At 47.7% G+C, this 21,079-nt stretch overlaps 1 protein-coding gene across 3 annotated transcripts in view; it reads left to right on the forward strand.

Moving 5' to 3' along the window:
• FKBP6 (FKBP prolyl isomerase family member 6 (inactive)) overlaps positions 1-21,079 on the forward strand; it is a 28,036-nt gene that overhangs the window by 180 nt on the left and 6,777 nt on the right. Inside the window, exons 2-10 of one of the 3 annotated variants that reach the window (XR_002812109.2) lie at positions 58-175; positions 610-699; positions 1,501-1,703; positions 2,897-3,016; positions 9,706-9,900; positions 10,006-10,115; positions 11,269-11,361; positions 14,150-14,262; positions 14,647-14,817. Coding sequence is in view for 1 of the 3 variants with exons in the window: in NM_001309461.1 (NP_001296390.1) it covers positions 58-175; positions 610-699; positions 1,501-1,703; positions 2,897-3,016; positions 9,706-9,900; positions 10,006-10,115; positions 11,269-11,359 (927 nt within the window). In the remaining 2 variants the exon portion in view is untranslated. 3 annotated transcript variants of the gene reach the window in all.

Raw genomic sequence — 21,079 nt, forward strand, 5'->3', positions numbered from 1 at the left:
GCCGCAGTCGGGGCGCGACCCTAGGGCTCTGAGGTCTGCTGTTTCGTTACCCCCAAGTCTCCGTACCAGCGGCTGAGTCAGAGGATGCTGGACATCTCCGGGGACCGGGGCGTGCTGAAGGACGTCATCCGAGAGGGGGCCGGCGAGCTGGTGACGCCGGATGCCTCAGTGCTAGGTACCCCCTGCGCCTGGGACCTCTGTCCTCGGGAAGCTGGCGATGCAGACGGACTGGGGTCACCGGGTAGCCAGTTTCCCTGCCCTTGATCCAGGGAAGGAGGGAAGGCTGTGTTTCCAAAAATGTGTATATATTTTATAGGGTGGAACTTGCTTTCTTAAAATGTGACTTAAGAGAAAGCAAGGGAACCCATCTTCCCTTTGCGTGAGGCCCCTGTGAGCAAGGGACACTCCGGGGCCCAGCAGCCAAGCTCTCCATCCTCAGAGCCAAAGGGCAGGCATCCAAATGCAGAGCAAGGATTTTTCTATCCCTCGAGGTTAGGGGCGTTTTAAGCGCATCCAAGTCCATTTTTTTTCTGTGACAATTAGATTTGATATAGAGGTGTGGGTATCTTTGGTCCATCTTCCTCACAGTGTGTGTCTCTTCTGTCCTAGTGAAATATTCTGGCTATCTGGAGCACATGGACAAGCCTTTTGATTCCAATTGCTTCAGGAAGACTCCTCGGCTCATGAAGCTTGGAGAGGGTGAGTTCCGGTTAGAAGCCGGAAAAGAAGGGGTTGCTCGGGGAGCTGATGAGGGACGGTGCCCCGGGACTGAAAAACTGGCCAGAGCCCAGATTCTTGGAGTTGGTTTGTCTGAGGCTGGGTTTTTGCTAAACCAGCTGTGTTCTCTTCCACATTCTCCTTGGAGACCTAGGTATTTGGGAGATGGCCCACCTGGCAAGCTTATGTTTGCATTCCAGACTTGAGCATCAGGCCTTGCGTTTTTCTATGTTCATATATTAAGTAGACATGTATTGAATGCTTACTACCTACAATGTACAATGAAAAGAGCATACAGTCAAGTGATTAGAACATCTTGGCCACTGTGGTGGAGGAGACTGATCTGCATTCACAGGACTAACCTGAAAGAGTTGGATGAGTGCCTGGGAGGTATAAGCAGTGTTGTGGGAGTGCTTTAGTAAAGGCACAGTTAATTCCAGCTGGGACGATCAGGGAAGGCTTCGTGGAAGAGGAGGCATTTGCAATGAGCCAGGCAGTTTGAATAAGATTTCAGTCAGGGTAGAACTGGGCGTGGGGTGAGGAAGACACTGCAGGAAGAAGGAACCGCATGAGCAAAGATGGTGAGGCCAGAATGGTGCAGAGCCGGGGAAGGGGGAGTTTAGGAATGGTGGTGGTCGTCAGAAACAAGCCTGGAAAGCAACTTGGGACCACCATCCAGAAGGCTGGGACTATCGTGGAGAGATTTGGACTTGAAGGGGGAAGCAATCGACAGCATCGGAACAGGACGCAGGCAAGCTTCCGGCTCTTTACCCCTTCCTGCAGATATTACCCTTTGGGGCATGGAGCTGGGCCTTCTGAGCATGCGGAGAGGGGAGCTGGCCAGGTTTCTGTTCAAACCAACCTATGCTTATGGAACGCTGGGCTGCCCACCGTTGATACCCCCAAACACCACCGTTCTGTTCGAGATCGAGCTGCTTGACTTCCTGGACTCTGCTGAGTCAGACAAGTTCTGTGCCCTCTCGGCCGTAAGTTCTGGAGCACAGATGACAGCCCTTTAGAGACGGGGAGGGGGAAGGGTTTGCGTGTTTGATAATTATCCTGTCCTTTGAGGGCCCTCTGCCCCAGGGTCCATCCCCAGGCTCCTGCGTGGTGGTGGTGGAGGAGTTCCCCCACTTTCTAGTACCTGTCCAGCTTAGTAATGACTCTTGCACGTGGGTGAATGTTCTAGGCCAAGGTCAAGCTGTAGGTTTGTTACGGACCAGCAGTTTGAGCTGATCTTTCAGTCACCCTTTGCCTAGTTCTTCCTGCAAGTCAGTGAACGTTTCCTTCCCAACACTGTTTGGTTTCCAGCAAGTCAAGTGTAGGTCTGAACTGGGGTGACCATATAATTTGTTGTCCAAGCCAGGACGCTTGTGAGTGAAAAGGGACTGTTAACTGGATGGGATATGAGGACATCAGGCGTAAACTGGGACAGTCTCAGGCAAATTGGGATATATGGCCTCTGTGGTCATAAATTAAATGTTGCCTTTTCTTCGTAGCCTTTCCCTTAAGACATCCCATAGAGACAGGGCTTCTCATCTCATCAGCATCGTATGCATTCTTTGTCATGCTGTCTCACACAGACTGTATATGTGGCCTGAGATGTCCACCCCAGGATGACATCTGTATATGATGCCTCCCCAGCTAAACTGTCGCACCCCAAGTGAAGGATCTTACCCTTTTCTCATCTTCCCACAAAACAGAGGTCCTTGGCGTGTGGTGCTGAGACATCTGTGTGTAAAAAGAGACGCTTTGGGTAATTGTCACGTATACCCAGTGTAGAGCATCATGGCCGTAAGGACCAGCAGGGCCCTGGGCAGACCACACCTGGTAAATGCCCGCTGGATAAGTGGTAGTCGTGAGTCCTGATTTCTCTGCTCAGCAAGTTCGGTCAGTTCCTAAACCCATGGCAAACTGCTGCTTTAGGGAGCACCTCTGGGAGGACTACAGAAGGAGATCTCCCTTTGGCTCTAGTCTGTATAACAGGGGCAGTAATGACACCGACCTGCTGTTGGGCCTCTGTTGGGATTCATGGAGATGACCTCTGCAGAGGCACCTGGCGCACACACGGCAGTAGACAGAAGCCCACAATCTGCAGGAGGACTAGAGCTGTGGTCACGCTTGCATCGTGGTGTTGTGGCTTTGTTTCCTCACTGGTGTCCTTGTCTTTGGTCCTCAGGAGCAACAAGATCAATTTCCGCTTCAGAAGGTCCTGAAAGTGGCAGCTACTGAACGGGAGTTTGGCAACTACCTTTTCCGCCAAAATCGTTTCTATGACGCCAAAGTGAGGTATAAACGGGTAAGACTTTCAAAGGATAGGTTTAGACCCTGAAACTTCCTTGTTTGAAAGATAGACTTTGTCTCTTTCCCTGGTCTTCCCTGGTCATATGCAGCCATTGAGAAAAATCTCATTAAAAAATCCTTGTGCCAGAGAGCTAATGACTAAGAGAGGGGACCCAGGATTTGAAGGAGCCTGGTAATGTTCTGGGTGTGGATCTGGATGTGGTCACATGGGCGTGCTCAGGCAGTGAAAATTCATTGAGCTGTTGAGCTGTACACTTATTTTTGTGCTTATGTGTGTGTGTATAAATTTGCACATATCTGTGTGTATGTATATACATATATACTTCAATAAAGAGTTTTTAAAAATCTTCCCAGTGTTAGGTCCTCTGCCAGCTGATTTCTCCCTTCGTTTGCCTCTTCATTTCATGTCTCTCTGACAGTGGAGATTCACCTGGCTGTCCGAGGTGACTCCGTTCTCACTCAGCTTCTGATTGTGACGGGGCCTCTCGAGCAGGTTATGCTGACAGGAACTCACCGTTTGCCTTGTAACTCCTTCAGCAAATATTATGAGCACTTTCAGTGTGCCAAACTCCATGCCCTGGTTCTAGAAGCCAACCGGACGGAGTTTAGAGTGTAGGGGCGTTCTCATTGTCTCATCTGCATACTGAGCCTAAATCATTCATGACTTGCTTTCAGCTGCAAGCAACAGAATCCTGAAAACCACATGTGCTTTAAATCGACTAGAGACTTAATTTTCCCTCACATGAGGAGGGAGGCGGCCAAGGCGGGTGTGTCAGTTCCAGAGCCATTAGCAATCCAGGTTCCTTCCGTCTTTCTGCTCAGCTACCCTTAAATGTGTTCCTGTTGTCTTTGTTTTCTCCCAAGGTGGTCGTTCAGGCTATAGCATCACGTGGTCATCTGGGCAGGAAGAAAGGAGGGGAGAGGAGTCTGATGTATTTATGTTAAGAACTTTCCAGAAGTACCTCCTTCACCTGGTGATTTCCCTTACACTTCATTGGCCAGACTCACGTTAAAGGGTCGCCCTTAGCTGAATTGGAAGCTGGAAAATGTGGTTTAATTAGTACGTTACTGCTTTGAGTGGAAGGAGGCTCTGTTAGAGGAGGAGGGAAATGGGTACTGGGTAAGCAGCTAACAGCACATCTGCCACGTTCACTTTATGGGAATCTGCTTGAGAGACAGGGGGCGGGGGTCGTGGGGGCGTGCATGTGCTTGTATCTTTTGGAATGCTGACAAAATCAGGTTCTTCCACTTGGAAGGTACAGGCTCTGGCTCACAGGTTGAATCACGGATGCTATTACTTTGCAGAGCTGCTTGAGTGAGCGCCTGCTCACTTGAAAAAAGTTTTTCCCATAAAAAGCAGACCCCTTTACTCCTTCCAGGGTTAGTCCCGTTTCCTAGGTCTGCTCCCTGTGGCAGTCACTTTTAACTGTATCTGCTGTGTTCTCCATTTATAAATGGCATGCTTCAGTTGCTCTTTTTAACAGTCTTTGTTTCTCGTGATAGAAGGTGAGTCTTCAGTTCTCACTGTCGCGCTCACTTCTTCTGTCTTCCCAGTATTAAGGGATCATTTTGAAAGTCACTGTTGTTTCACGTTATTGAGGTTGTATGATGGATGCCTGAGCCGCGCATCCTCCGCTTACACCTCTTCCAGGCGCAGCATCCCCTTTTTGCCCTTGAGTTGCCTCTTTTTGGGCTAGTTTTCTCTGTACCTATCACTGTTTCTTCCAGAACTTTCCCACAGTAGTGGAAAGCCCCTTTCCCCGCTATTCTCCATGTGATCAGGCCTCAGTGTCCAACAGTCCCATGTTTTTCGGGGGATGTCCCCACTGGAGCCCTGAGTCAGATGGGAGCGCTCTGGGCCCTGCACAGCTCTTGTCCTGGGGCTGCCCTGTGATTCTCTTTTGTGGATTTCCTGTTGTTTCTCTCAGTTTACTCCCTTGCATGTCTAAAAATATTCTTATACTTTGTATTTACCTCACATTTAATAAGTAGCATAAAACTGAGTATAGAATTCTAGGATGCAGTCACCATCCCTCAGATTTTGAGGAAGAATATTCTGTTCTAGCTTTCAGAATTGCTATTAAGAAGTCTGCTACCATTTAGGTTACTGTTCCTTTATATGTGACCTTTTTTTTTTCAGTAGAGATTTAAGGATCTTTTTTCCTATGGTGTTCTTAAATTTTTCAGTGGGGAATGTGAGGGTATTTTTAAACTTGTACTGTGCCCTTGGTGAATCATTTCATTCAGGAAATTCATCCTCAGCTCTCAGATACTTTCCTGAGCTATTTCTTTGATAATTTACTCTCGTTTCTGTTTTCTGCTTTTTCTGGAACTCCTTGTTAGTTGACTATCAGACCTCCTGAATTGACTTTCTAGTTTTCCTTTTTTTTTTTCCCTCCCAATTTTCATCTTTTCTCTTTTTTGTTCCACTGTATGGGAGCTTTCCTTGACTTTATTTGCCATCTCTGAGTTTTTCTTTAACTTTGAAGGGCTCTTTGTTTTCTTTTTCCAGCCTTCTGTTCTTTTTTCATGCGTACATTATCTTATCTCTTTAGACATTGATTATAATTGTTTTCTTCCTTCTGCATCTGAGATTTTTTAAAATCTCAATTCTTTTTATGCTTGCTTTTTCTGTCCATTAGAGACTGTCTTTTTATATTCGGTTTGGTGGCGAGTCACAGAGACTGATAACAGCAGTGACCTAAAGACAGGTCCTCCTTTCTCATGTGAAGTGCTTGAGGTGTACCCACAGGGGCTGGTTGGTTGGTGCTCCGCAGTGTTCTCAGGTCCCCGGGCTGCTTCTGTCTTACTGTCTTCCCATTTCTGGTGGGGGACTCTGCGCTTGTGGGTCAGGATGGGGGCCTCTAAGTTCCAAGCAGCAGGAGGGGCGAGAGGGCTGAAGGCATGTATCTATGACACTCATACTGAGTTACGTTTTCCAGAAGCTTTTCTCCTGGCCAGAACCAGCTGCAAAGAAGGCTAGCAAATATCTGTATTCTGGTTGAGTTTGTGCCCAGCAAGAAAATCCTCTCCCTGTGGAAGAAGGGGAGAATTGCTTCTACAAGACAGGAGGCCACCTCTCCCACAGGAGCTTTCCTCAAATGTCTGGTGATCTCTGACTGTCCTCTGGGGTTTGAAAGAGCATCAGAAGTAGACTGGAAACTCTGGGGCTTGGTGGGGCAGACAGCAGTGCTGTCAGATAGCACTGGGTCAGCGTGCATGCGTGTGCAGCGTTTCCTCTGGGGGGCGCTCACCTCTCCTGCGTCTGCTCAGTGTAAATGCCTGGCTACCAGTGTTCTGGGAGCTGAGCCGAGGAACAGGAGAGAGGGTCACAGTGGCTGTCATTGAGACTGTCCTCTAATACCCATTATCAGTATTCCTCCTTCTTGCCCTCTGCTCTGTCTGCTCTCCCTGAGTCGAGAGCCCTTGGGTTCCGTTTCTCCAGAAAATAGACTTCCTGATTCCTGAGTTTTGGGACGGGGTGGCCATCTGGATGCATAGGGACAGGGAGGGGGAGGGAACATTCACCCTGTCCTCCTCTATTCAGCGCCGCTTCTACCCTCAGAAAGCTCTGACTCCTAGTTCCGTTGGTTCCCAGAGCTGTCAGGGCTCCGAGCTGCAGACCAGCCCCTCGTATGCTGGTGCTTGGCTCTGCCAAGTGGGTCACGATGCTGCCGTCGCCCTGACATGTCAGCTTCGTTACTGGTCCCCTCCCCGTTGGTTGTTCTTGGACAACGCCTTTCTGCTCCTTAGAGCAAGAGAGAGCAGAGGATGTGTGTGAAGTCAGCCTCGCTCAGCCAGAAGCTTTGCATATCTTTTTAGAAATGTCCTCAGTCTTTAGAGAAGCAGATGAGCATTGATTGAGCGCCACTTTGTTTCCAGGCTTTTGCTCAGCCCTGTGTGGGACACACACAAGTATCAGGCAGGGTCCTTGTCTCAAAGGATTTTGATCTAGCTAGGAAGACAAAGTGTAGCCCAGACAACTAAGGCATACCTGTGGTACCTAGTGCTGGAGCTTTTAAGAGAAGAGGAAGCTTTTTGGGGCTAGAGCATCTAGTAGCGGCTTCTTAGAGGAAATGGCACTTGATATGAATCTAGAGGGATAAAATGGCAGACAGACAGAGAGGAGGAGAGTAACTCCGGGCAGGAGGAAAGAATGAGCAAAGGTACAGAGGTGAGCAGAGCCTCCTCGGGCCCGGTGGAGACCTCGTCTCAAACACAGCTTACGGTGGAAGCGTAGCAGGGAAACAGGCGAGGGAACTGCATTCGGGAAGGTGTTTAAACATACATGGGTGGCTTTGGACTTCATGAAGAGGATAGAAGGGACCCACTGGAGGAGAGGGAGTTGATAAAAGTAATATCTGGGGAAGGGGCGCTAGTTAGTAGCATGCTGGGCGCGGCGTGCTGGGTTCACGGGAGCCAGCTGTAAAACGTTCAGGAATTTTTGACGCTGGTTAGTGTTACTTTGGGAGCTTGAAATCGGCCACGGTGGGAACAATGACCCCACAGGAATAGGCAGACACTACCGGGCCCCTCATCCCACAGGAGCTGGTTGTTGCACACTCGCCAGCACACTGCCACGTGCAGGACGTGTCGAAGGGGCAGACTCCGTTAGTGAGTGTCTGACCGTGTCAGGCCTTGTGCCAGGTGGGTGGCAGCTGACAGCCTTGCAGGGATCCAGGAATGTGTTTAAGATAGTGTGAGTTGTGCAAATTGAAGAAAATTCTGGAAATATTTTTTAAAAATGCGTGATTAGACTTGATGAAGTTTTATATATAAGTAACGAAGGAAATGAAGAATGGCATTGCTTCATGCTTTGTGGTCTGAGAAAATCTTAAAAACAGGAATAACAGAGAGAGAAAGTGTTCATTTCAGTTTTGGTTACTAATGAGAATGGCTGGTACCGGTGCCCTGTGGAAGACCGTCTCCGGGGGCAGGTTGCTTCATGACTCAGCTTAGGTGTGGGAGCAGGGTGTGGTGGGAGCCTGGTTGGTGACAGGGGACCTGAATCAGTGCAGATGGTGTGAAGGCGACTGACAGGAACTTGTGTGATGGATGCCCAGGCGGAGAGATGAAAGGGAAGACAAAGGAGGGCTCATCACTGTCTGCCTAAAATACCATCTTCTGACATATTTCCAGGTTCCAGCATCTTCCAAGTGGAGTCTTCTCTATTAGCCACATTCACACTACGCAGACTCTGCCTTCATGGCTCTTTTCCTTTACTGTTGTTGTTGAGATATGATTCATATACATTTCACACTTTTAAAGTATATAGTTTAGTGGTTTTTAGCATATTCACAAGTTGTGCAACTATCACCACTATCTAATTCCAGAACGTTTCATCATCCCAAAAAGAAACCCCGTACCCATTAGCAGGTACTCGCCATTTTCCCCATACCCCCTGCTAACTCCTGCTTTACTTTCTTTTTCTATGGATTTGCCTATTCTAGATATTTCATGTAAATAGTCATCAAATATATGGTCCTTTGTGTCTGGCTCACCCATGTTGTAGCGTGTATTAGTACCTCATTCCTTTTTAAAAAGTATTTGTGTTTTAATTGTGGTAAAATATACGTAACATAAAATTTGCCATTTTAACCATTTTTAGGTATATACCCAATGGCATTAAGTACATTCACAATATTGTGCAACCATCACCAGTACCCATTTTCAGAACTTTTTTATCGTCCCAAGTGGAAACTCCTTACCCATTAAACAATAATCGCCATTCCCCTCTCCTCAGCCCCCGGTAGCCTCTCTTCTGCTTTCTATGAATTTGCTTATCACAGATACTCATAAGTGGAGTTATACAATATTTGTCTTTTTGTGACTGGCTCCTTTCACTTAGCATGTTTTCAAGATTCACCCATGTTGTAGCGTCTACCAAACTGCATTCCTTTTTAAGGCTGAATAATCTGTTGTGTGGATCCGACCACCTTTTGCTTGTCCATTTATCACTTGGTGGACATTTGTGTTGTTTCCTCTTTTTGGCTGTTGTGAATAATGTTGCATGAACATCTGTATGCACGTTTTTGTGTAGACTTTTCAGTTCTCTTGGGTGTGTACCTAGGAGGGCAGTTGCTGGGTCATATGGTAACTCCATGTTAACTTTTTGAAAAACTGCCAAACTGTTTTCCATAATGGCTACAGGAGTTCACATTCCCACCAATACAAGGGTTCCTCACCAAAATGTATTTTCTATTTTTTAAATTAGAGCCATCCTAGTGGGTGTGAAGTGGTAGCTCATTGAATTTTCAGATCAGCTTGACCATTTCTGCAAGAAAGTGGTTGAACTTTTGCTAGTGGTTGCGTTGAACCCGTAGATGAATTTGGGGAATATTGCCATCTTACAACATTGTCTTGTGATCCATGAATGTGAGATGTCTTCATTTATTTGGATCTTCTTTGATTTCTTTTAACAATGGTTTGTAGCTTTCAGTGTACAAGTCATATACTTTCAATTTATTGCTACTTATTTGTGATGCTATTGTAGATGGAGTTATTTGCTTAGTTTCATTTTTGGATTATTGCTAGAGTATACAAATATGACTAACTCTCATGTCTTGAGCTTGTGTCCTACAACTTTGCTGAACTCATTTTTTAGTTCTAATAGTTTTTGGTGGATTCTTAGTTTTCTGTGCGTAATATGTCGCTAACCTTGCCACCCGTCCTTCCTCTCCGCAGGCCTTGTTGCTTCTCCATCGGCGGTTGGCACCCCCTGAGGAGCAGCACCTGGTGGAGGCCGCCAAGCTTCTTGTTCTCCTCAACCTGTCCTTTACGTACCTGAAGCTGGAGCGACCCACCACGGCCCTGCGCTATGGGGAGCAGGCTCTGGTCATTGACCAGAAGAATGCCAAGGCCCTCTTTCGCTGTGGACAGGTGCGTTGGAGGGCAGGGACTTGGGAATGAAAGCTGCATTTGGGCACTGCAGAAATGCTGTCTTTCCTGACTTAAGTGTGTTGTTAAGATTCTGACCTTTGACAGGCCTGTCTCCTGATGACTGAGTATCAGAAGGCCCGGGATTTTCTAGTCCAAGCCCAGAAGGCACAGCCCTTCAATCATGACATCAATAATGAGCTGAAGAAACTGGCCAGGTGAGATATGTGTTTGTGGGAGTGCGAACAGGAGGAGAGGTGTGATGCGCCCGCAGGTCCGTCCGTCCACCTGGGCAAAGGGCCGTCTGGGAGTGTGGCCGGCGCGCGTTGTGAGGCAGCGCCCCCTGGAGCTGGCTTCAGGAAGTTCTCAGTGCTCTAAGTCAGCAGCTCCCAGCGGCAGAGGCGAGGTGGGACAAATGTCCAAACTACACGTCTGGATCATTTCCCGCCTCCCTGTTCCCTCTTCCCGTGCCCCAAATTAGCACATCTCAAAGGGTGAGCCAGCAAACTGCTTAAAAAGGGCCTTCGGGTACTCTTCCCTACCTACCGCCAGCGGAGAAGCACTGTACTCAGCCGAGCGCGGAAGGGGGTCTTGGAGATCCTGGTTTGGTCTGAAATGGGTCTTTCAGGTCTGATTCACACCCAGAGGGGACTTTCTTGTTACCCAAGTGACATCTGTACTGGCCCTTTGGTAATGTAACCTCTTCTGATTACAGCAGTTCTGTGTTCGTTGTAGAAAACTTTGAAAATATCCACACACACGCAGGAGTCACCCATAATGCAGTGACCTTTGTAATATATCTATTGTTTTTTAGGTATTTCTTTGTTATTCTGTATTGGTGAGATTCTCTACTCCTGTTGACATTAAATATTCAATCCAGATTGCTTTCTTGACATTAAAAAAGTCTGAAGTGTGTGCGCCTCATGTATTTGGATTCCTTTGTTACATGTCAGGCCTTTTAGGACTGTCCAGCAGTTTCCTTTCTGGTATTTAGAAGTATCCCGTCAGGTTAGATGTAGGAATTTTGAAATCTGACCCTTCTTTAGCAAGAAAATCTCAAGATAAGTTAGAGGCCATTGTGTGAGGATCACTTGGCGACATTCAGCCTGGCAGCCTCCCCAACAGTGGCTCCCCGCCATCAAGGCTACTGTCTTTTCCGATGGTGGGCTGCTTGTCTGAGGGCTTCCTGAGCACCCCTGGGGAGCCTGGCCTGTCTCCCCGACCCCCCCAGCGTGGCTTCCACCCCCTCCTCACTCAGTTCAAGGCCTGCTGGATTTTCAGCATTTTTGGTCCTGAGTGGAGAATTCTAGCCACCAGGTGTCACCTCCTACAAACACAGGCCTTCTCTAACCAGTGTGTTTCTCTCTGTAGCTGTTACAAGGACTACACGGATAAAGAGAAAGAAATGTGCCACCGAATGTTTGCCCCTTGTGATGATGACTCTGCAGTAGGAGAAAACTGAAGGTAACCAAAGGGCTGGAGCATAAAAGGCTTTGGGGTTTTGAGCAGTCTGTAGAAGTACGGTGGTCCTCCTCAGCGCTAGTGAACGGTACCTGTCTGCAGCTGAGGATGGGCAAGAAGAGTAGACAAATTCCCTGCTGAAGCTAATGACACAGTTATAGTGCAGAAGGCACAGACAGGGGCCTTCTCCTGGAGAAGATCAGAAAGTCCATCCAGAGCTGGAGGTTAAATGTATAGGTTTGGGAAGCCTTAAGCTTTAAATTTAAAAAAAAAAGAAATTTCTGTTAACCTCTCCCTCATAGTAGCTTGGAACATGAAACCATGAATATGGTCATTAATGTGATGGTTTATCTGGGCTTTGAAATGAAGAGTAATGCTTTTCTTAATCTGGTTTTTCCTGAAAACCTGGAAGCCTCCAACCTCACTTTACATTTAACAGATTGTTAAAGACAAAATCTAGAGGTCGAGGGCTGCGCTGGGCCGCCGCTCCTCAGAGCTGCCCGCTGAGTCAGCAGGCACAGGGTTAAGGTTCCCCGCGGTGCCTGAGCTAGCTCTCCGGTCTGGTTTACTGTTACTGCAGAAAATTAATGGAAACAAAATCACCTGCCTTAAACACCTGCTTAGCCGGCGAGATAACTCTGCTCTCTTGAGAGAAGTTAAACAAGGGACAACAAGCAAACAGCTGCCGAATGGGCTCTTGGTGATAAATCTCTCCTTTGTTGCCACCTTCATCTCTCCACAAAAGAGGCTTGAGGGGAGAGGGCAGTGAAAAGGCCTATTCATCCCAGACGTTTCCACAAGTGGGCTGCAAACCGCGGCTCCCCGCCCTGTCAGAAACACCCAGTCGGTCTCAGAAGTAAATGTCGCCTTCATCACTGACCCTGACCCTGTGCCCCGGCCTTCAGGTCTTTTGGGGACACTGGAGTATTTGCAGGTCTTCTGGACTGAGACGTGAGCCAGAGGACTTCTCTTGCTTGGCGACTGTTAAGATCCCCTAGAAGTGGAGGCCTGGCCCTGTGATCTGGCATGTTCTGCCGTTTAATGAAGATCCAGCTCTTCCAGGGTCCGTGTCAGAAACAGACCTTGGAAAACCCAGCAGGGCAACGCGCTTCCTCTCCGTCGTCATTACTCAGCTTTCTAAGTTTGTCGCTTCTTTGGAGCCTGATGATTTCGCATCTATTCCTAAGTCTGGACTCTTTTCTTGCCCCCAGCAGTGACTCTACTGGGGTCTCACATGGCCTTGAGCGTGCTCCCACCACTGCTGAGGTTGTAACGTACTTTGGCTTTTGTTTTGTTGGGATTCTCTCTGCTGCCCTTTTTTCTGTTGTACTTGTGCCTAGGTCGTCATTTAAAATGTCCAGGTTTCTAGATTCTTTTGACAACTTAGTTTTGACCAACTAGAGCCATTTAAAATTTGTTCTTGTCTTCCAAGATGTTCGATACTGCTGACCTGTCTTCATCTCATCTTCTAAGATGTTGGACACTTCTGGTGGAACACGTGTGCTCTTGAGTCTATTCTCTAAGCCTCGGTTATAGTAGACTGAATTTTTTGAGATCAGAGGCCATTTCTTTTTCATCTTGTATTTTCGAGCATTTGGAACCATGTCTGGCACGTGATCGGCACTCAGTAAATGTTGGTTGGATCAAGTATGAAATAGCGGAGATGCCAGACCAGCATCTTTGAAACCATGCCTTCCGGGCCAGCTCTTGTATTGGCTGGCAGGACTCTTGTTATTGCCAGTGACAGAAACCCATCTTTGGTGTCAGCTGAAAAAGAGATTTGCTGAAGGGATGCTGGGGTGGCTCACAGAATCGAAGGAGGTGTCGAACATCCAGTACTCAGGCAGGTAGAGACCTGCGGCTCTGAGTGCCTCCGGGACTCAGTCTCCTCTCTGCTTAATTCTCTCCCACCGTAAGGAGGGCCAGGCGTCCATTTCCACAGCCTTTCCACTCAAGAGAGGACTCTTCCTTACCCCCGTCTCCCTCCTCCTCTTGTACCAACCGTAGCTCCAGTTTGCAGGATCCTGAGGCAGGACTCCGGCCTGGTTTGGGGCGTGTGGAGTCCCCTGAGTGGCACACCCCTTCCTAGCACCGCATCGTGGGAACTGGGGGAGCATGATCATCCGCAGTAGGAAGGCTGCTGTTCCCAAACAGCAAGGGCACGGAGACGATGGGGAGCTGCCTGTTGAGGATGTTTAGCTGTTGCCACCCTCGCTGCCCTGTCGAGTGTGACCGTTAGTCCTGCCGTAACGGAGCAGTAGGTCACTTGCCAGCCTGGGGAGTTGGGCCTCTCTTGCACCGCCTGCTGCTGGCTCTCGACGGCGGAAGGAGCAGTCGCGTCCCTAGTTCTGCCACACCATCGTTTTCCTTAGTTTGGATTTCCAGAGGGCGTGGCAGACACACACACCTCTGGATGGGAGTATTCTTGGGAATAATCTAAAAGGTCAAGGCAGAGGTCAGTGTTTTAACTCATGTGCATCAGAAGACTTGAACGTTTTTATAGCAAAGGCCATGCTAATGTTTGATAAGCTGCATGAAGCTGCTTTCCCTGTGGTTTGCAGTGCGGTGGAGGCAGCATTCCTGTGTGTGTGTACGCTGCAGTCAGACTTCCGTAAGTGGGCATCTTCTACCTACCTGCGCGGTTGAGACCTCATCTTGCTCCGTCCACAGTAGTAGCAATTTCACCAGGGCCACCAAGGAGCTCTTAGAACAGATGCCGTCACGTTTGGAAACACTGGAGTCGTGTGCTAATGTTTTCCTTAATTCTGTTCCGTGCCTTTGTCATCTTCAGTGTTTGAGTTGTGTCCTTCCTATCGCGGCATGCTAGTGTCTGAGACCTTCGCCCTGCTTTTGTGATGTCTGGAAAAGAGAGAGAAAGTGAGCACTTCAGCTGTGTTCAACCATGTAAGAGGTTGATGTACAGTAGGTGAAGTTTATTCTGTGGTTTCCAAAGGGCGGGACCAGCAAGAACACCTAATAGGAAGACAAAATTTGGCTTGATATGAAAGATTTACTAATTAAATGTCTTACCATAGTGACATTAAGCTCTTCCAACATGGCGAGCACACAGACAAGGTGCCGCTGTTGGCTGCTTGTGGAGAATGGCCTTGCAGGGAGCACCTGCTCCCAGACCAAGCTTTCCCACTGTTTGGGTGTGGGTCGTCTTGGGAGCTGGGGCATTCCCTGTTAGGCTCTGTCTGAGCAGCTCTAGAGGGCCCCTTAGAGGTGGGTGACGTATGAGGTTAGATGACTTTGTTTGTCCTTCCAACTCGAATGTTTTGTCATCAGGCCCTTGCAGACTTGCAGAGGACGGCAGCTTGCATCCTTAAAGCAACTCTAGTAGAGAGAAGTATGAAGTCCTACACTCAGCATCGAAAACAACCACACAGGGAAAGAAGTGGGAGAGACCCGGCCCAGGAGCTAAGCTGTTGGTGCCCACTGGTCCAGAAGGTGCCAAATGTAAGGCATGGCTCCAAAGAAAATGGCGCCCTGAAGGAGGGTGGAGGAGGTCCTGCTGCACCACCGACGGCGCCTTCGTTACCCACGCCTTCCCCACGCCTTCCCCAAGAACCCTTGAGAGCTGCCTGTTTTCAGGCACCATGGGGGGTGCTGTGCGGCGGTGAGGAGATCTGGTCAGCAGGGGGTGGTGCTCTGCTGGGGGAGGGGAGAGGATAATCAGTGGAATCAGAGTAGACAAGAGGAGTGCATGAGGGGAAATACCTTGATCAGAGAAAAGCTTTGCTGAGCCAGTCCTGAAGGAGGGGTAGACTGGGCCCAGGGAGGGAGGAGTGGGGGTGGGGGAGGGGAGCAGAGAAGACAAGGGGCTCAGAGCTGAGGTCATTGTCCTGGCATTTCAGTTTTCTTGGGAGTGCGCGCTGTGCTCTGCAGGTATCAGAGGAGGGCAAAGATGCGTTCAGAGCTGAGGTGATCTGACAGGCTTGTGTAAGAAAGTTCTCAAGGGGCTGGGGAGGGCACATTGGAGGTGCAAGGTCTGGCAGGTGGCAAGTGTGAGAGAGGAGATGACAGCCTGGAGGTAGAAGCACCGGCAGGGACGGAAAGCAGGCAGGAGCATGAGGCCTCCCAGGTGGGACAGACGGGAGAACGCTTTCTCTCACAAGAATTCTGGTGACAAACGGGAATCTAGCTGAAGGAGGGTGACCAGAATGCCGAAGGGTCTACAAGGTGACCTGTGGGTGATGGAGGAAGGGACCGAAGCTATATATTATGAAGAAAAGCAGCTTTAAGTTGGGGGATCGGGGCGTGGCGGAGGGGGGGAGCGGTGCAGAATTAGCAGTTCCAGGATGATCTCACACACTGAGAGTGGTGGGGAAAGCTTCCCGGAGGAGGCGGAGCTGGACGGAGCTCACGAGGCAATTGGTAGCGTTAGACCGAGGGGACTCACCGACATGGTCCTCTTACCTACACGTAGTTTTATTTTTTTTGCTTTTGGTTTGTCATATTTTGCTTCTAGATTGTTTCAATAACATTGCTGACCATTTTTGTCTTAGTTTATTTTTATTAACTTTGATCAAAGTATATTTATTAAACATTTTTTATGCCAGGCATTCTTTTACATGTTTGTGGATTGTTAACATAACATCTCTATAATGTAGATATTATCTCCGTTTTATGGGTGATAAATTAGACATGAGGAAGCTGAGTAACCTGCCAAGGTGACGAAGCTAGTAAGCGTTAGAGCTGGGGATTCACGCTCTGGCCACCTGGCCCGGAGCCACCAACTGGAAAAAAGAATCCATGCAAAGGGTCCACCAGAGGAAACCAATTTTAACTTTTGTTTCTTCTGAGGATTCTTCTGTATAGCTGAATATTCTGTATTCCATATGGCCAAATACTATGTTTCTATCACCATTTCTGGATTCTTACCAGTTTTGGACATGTATCTGTTGACTTCCTGCTGTGATATGATATGATGCCATCTCTTTCCTCCCTTATGGTTATATTACTACTTTTAGACTCTCTATTAATTATTGTAATGGAAATAATACTTATATCTGTGTCTGATTTCATAAGCTGAAGACAATATTTCCCATGCTCCACTTTGCATGATGAGAATATTACTAACTGAAAGGCCAGGGCTTTTGCTTTCCTTTTTTTTTTTCTTTTTTTTTGGTGAGGAAGCTCGGCCCTGAGCCGACATCTGTTACCAGTCTTCCTCTTTTTACTTGAGGAAGATTGGCCCTGAGCTAACATCCCTGCCAGTCTTCCTCTATTTTGTATGTGGGATGCCGCCACAGCATGGCTTGATGAGTGGTGTGTACGTCCACACTGGGGATACAAACCTGTGAACCCCGAGCTGCTGAAGCAGAGCACATGAACTTAACCACGATGCCACCAGGCTGGCCTCCGTGCTTTTTCTTTTTTTAAGCTTCTGTCTTTCCTGCAGTTTCTAATTGCATTTCTTTTTTCTTCTTCTTCTTCTTCTTGAACTGTTTACCTTATCCTTATCTCTTTTAAAACTTGTGGTACCATATAGTCTGTGAATCTCCTTTCTTCTCAGGGACCTCCCCCTTGGAAATCTCCCTATCTGTGTAACCATCGGTACAGATTGTCCTGTGGGCCTGGTGCACAGCTGCCGTTCTGGGAGCTCTTTTATCTCCTGGGTTGAATCCACTATTTCCTGGATCCCTTTTCTTGGTTTACCTCATTGTTCTGATATTTTTAAGTAACATATAAAAATTGTATGTATAAGAGAGAAATTTTCCAGCTTTTATATAGCCATTTCACACTTGATTAAAAATATGTAGGCTGGGTATAGATTTTATCTTTTTTTTTTTTTTTTTAAAGATTGGCACCTGAGCTGACATCTGTTGCAAATCTTTTTTTTCTTTTTTCTTCTTCTTCTCCCCAAAGCCCCCCAGTACATAGTGGTATATCCTCGTTGTATGTCCTCCCAGCTCTGCTGTGTGGGACGCCGCCTCAGCGTGGCCTGATGAGCAGTGCTAGGCCCACGCCCAGGATTCGAACCAGTGAAACCCTGCCTGGGCTGCCAAAGTGGAGTGTGCAACCCTAACCACTCAGCCACAGGGCTGGGCCCGAGATTTTAAAATGAAAAGAGCCTTCCCCCAGCTTAGAACCTATGCCCCAGTCAGAAGCTCCCTCCCCCATTAGAACTATGTCCCTATTAGGACCTGCCCCAACTTAGAAGATCTCACCCCCTCAAACCTTGCCTCCCCTTCAGACCTCCCTGCCTCACAGCCCCCTTCCGACCCCTCCTGTCGCACCCCACCAGAACTCATCTTTCCCGTCAGTATTCCTGTCGCCTCCTAGAACCTCTCGTCAACTCCAGATGCTGGGTACAAGTCTGAGGACAGACTGTCTGTTGGATGTCATGTCTGAGAAATCTGGTTTGTTTGCTCTGCCTTGAATCTTTTAATATCTCTTTATTCTTGTTTCATCTAAAACTTCACAGTAATGTGTCCAGGCCCCCCCAGATGCTCAAGTCCTTTAGAAGGGCACCTTAATTCTAGAGGCTCAAGTTCTTAAGAGCTAAGGAATTCTTCTATAATATTTCTTTTTTCTTTTTTTTTCCCCTGGGAAAGATTCACCCTGAGCTAACATCTGTTACCAATCTTCCTCCTTTTTTCCCCTCCCCGGTGCCCCGGTACGTACGTGTATACTCTAGTCGTGAGTCCCTCTAGTTCTTCCATGTGAGCCACCACCACAGCATGGCTGCTGACAGACAAGTGGTGTGACGCCTGGGAACTGAACCCGGGCTGCCAAGGTGGAGCACCCTGAAGTTTAACCACTAGGCCATCAGGGCTGGCCCCTGATAATGTTTCTGTGATGGCGTTTTCCCCTCTCTTTCCCTGTCCTCTGGCTCTGGGACTCCTGTAGGCTGTTGTTGGTCCTCCTGCAGGGGCCTCTCTATCTTTTCTGCCTCTTTAAATCCCGCCCCCACTGGACATGTATTTAATTTTCCAATCTTACATGGGCTTTTTCCTTTCAGCAATCAAATATTCGAATCCACAAGCTCTTTTCAGATCTCCCTTTTTCATAGTATCCCAGTCTCTTTTCACATTCTGCGTATTATGAAAAATCCCAGTCTTAAGTAGAGAGACTAGTATGGTGACTGCCCCATGGACTCACCCTTTAGCTTTAACAATTAACAGCATGAAGCCAGTGTTTTCATCTTTGGCTGCACCCATGCCCTCCCACCCAGCACTGCGGGATTAATTTGAAGCAAATCCTAGTAGTCAAATCGTTTCATCCACAAGTATTTCCCTATGTATCTCTGAAAGGTAAGGACCCTTTTTGCACATTTCTTTGAACTGTTTTTCTGCTTATTTGCTTTGGCCTTTCCCTTTGCCATGTTGTTGTAGACTTCCCACAGATGGTTGGGGTTTCTTGGTTGCCTGTTCACATGTAAGAATGAAACAGGTGGAAAAGTTGACCAGGCGCTCTGTGTACCTGGGCGCAGCTGCTTGACTCATTCTTCAGGCTGAGCAGGTAGAATCCTTAAATACCAGAAGGAAGGGGCTTGGCATTGGGTATCATCTCTTACCCTAGCTTCCCAAATTTTCCTTGGGTGGATTTTTTTCCCCATAAAATAAAATAGTGGATACAAGTGCTGTATCATTTTTAGTGTGCATATCCCCAATTTCTAGTGAAGTTGAGCAGCATCTTGTACATAATGGCCAGCTGTATCCTTTATGCAAATTGCCTCTTGATGTTCTTTGTCCACTCTTCTTTTGGGTCTTTTATATTGTTGATTTGTAAAAACTTTTTTATGTGAAGGATGCGAATTTAAGGTCTGTTATGTAAGTTAGAATATCTTCTTCCACTTGTTTTGAATATTTACATAGTTACACGTCAGTGTTTTCTGTATGGTCTCTGGAATTCACGTTATGCCTACATCTGACCCTCGGGAGTCAGCAGGGTCTGTAATGAGCGAGCAGGAGTGCGCAGGGTGAAGGGTTTCTTAACAGTTCTTCCTAGAGTCTGAGCATCGTTCCGTGTCTGTGGTGCTTCGTAATGTCCGTAAACCTGTTTAATCTTCCCAACGTTCCTTTGAGGGAGAAATTATTTCCATTTTACAGATTGGGGAGGGAATCAAGCTGAGAGGATTAGAGCCTGTCCCTGTGGAGGTCTTTGTGCATATGTGTAACCAGCTGTGACCACTTTCATTTGATTTGAAGTGTAAACTCCATATGAGATGTGAAGCTTGAGATACATTCAGCTTCTTTCTTCAGTTGGAGTGTTACCACTGGGTGCCCATGGATGTTTCTCTCTCTCTTAGATGTGGAGGAATTTCTTCCCTCTTCTCTGCTTTCCATGCTTGAGAGAGGCTGGAGCCTTTGAGCGATAGAATTAAGAGGACTGAGCCATGTTGCTTGGCCAGCTCCAGGGAAAGAGTGTCTTAACAGACTTTAAAAATGTTTTCTGCGACGTCAAAGCAGCTCTCAGGGGCTCAGGTGGAAATAAAGGCCAGGCTGTGGAGAGTACACGCCTGTGGTTGAGATTCCGGGACTCAGTCCTGCTTCAAAGAGTTGGCGCAAAGTGAGCCCTGGAGCAGCACGCCACACAGAGCCTGGTGCCAACGCTGAGGCTAGAGGTGTCCTCTGGGGTCAGAGGTTCCCTTGTTCCAAAATAGCCTTCCTGTGTCCGAGCCGGGCTGGTGGGTGGCCAGGAAACCCTAGGAGCAGCTCATCATCTCGCACGGTCTGTGACTGGATCTGCACAGAGAATCTCTTTGATCCCTTCTTCCCAAAGAGATTAAGAGGAGACTTGCAAATCTACCATTGAGTCGAAAGATATTTCATGTCTCCGGTTAGACTCATCTGAGTCCTAAATGAATAATAACATGCTTAAATGTATTTTTCTAATTTTATATTTTATTAACTTTTCTTTCTCTCCCAACACCTCCACTTTTTTTTTCTGCTCAAAATGGAGTTTTGTTTTCTCGAGGGTAACTGGGCCAGGCAGGCATGTGCTTGTTGTCCGATGAGGGCCATGTCATTCTCCAGGCAAACTGTTAGACAGTCTCTTGATCTTTTGGATATCTGTGAAATGCCTTTTCTCCCAGCTCAGGAGGTGTCATTGAAGTCATCCCTTTGTTGTGTGACTATAAATAACTCTACTTGGGTTGGCACCTTTTCATTATACCCCTTCCTGGGAAAGCATTTCCCCTGGTAGAGTTTCTTTGGCCCCTTCACCTCTCTCTGCATCCTCTCTTGGCAGCCAGAATGGGCCCCAAAGCTGCCTCCTCCTCAGGTTTACTTTGATGGAGTCTGTGTTCTTTGCGCTGAGGTATCGGCGAGAATTTCAGGAGATAACCAGGTGCCTTTTGCTAAACTTCAAAATCAGTGATGATTGAAGTGCCCTTTGCCATTCATTACAGGGCTGAGAAGTGGGAAATTTGGATTCTCAGTCTTAGCTCTCTTGCTGTGACTTCAGCCCCATCATCTCCCCTCTGGGCTTCGGTGTCAGCATCTGGAGGGTAAAGCGATCGGATCTTTCAGTTCGCTGTGTGCTTCCTTAGCTTCCATCAGATGTTGGCTCAGTCTGTTTTTAATTTCTTGTGTTCATAATTAGGTATATAAACTCTGCCTCCAAGCATATGTCATCCCAGACACCGATTTAGATAAACAAGGGTACAAACAGTGAAAGAACTGAGCCTAAGCAATAAGGAATTAACATCAAGTGAGAATCTCACTGCCTTGAGATGCTTGAGGGAGAAGATGAGGAGCCCGGCCTGGTTTTC

Source organism: Equus caballus, chromosome 13, assembly GCF_041296265.1.
Source record: "Equus caballus isolate H_3958 breed thoroughbred chromosome 13, TB-T2T, whole genome shotgun sequence".
NCBI classification, from domain to species: domain Eukaryota; kingdom Metazoa; phylum Chordata; class Mammalia; order Perissodactyla; family Equidae; genus Equus; species Equus caballus.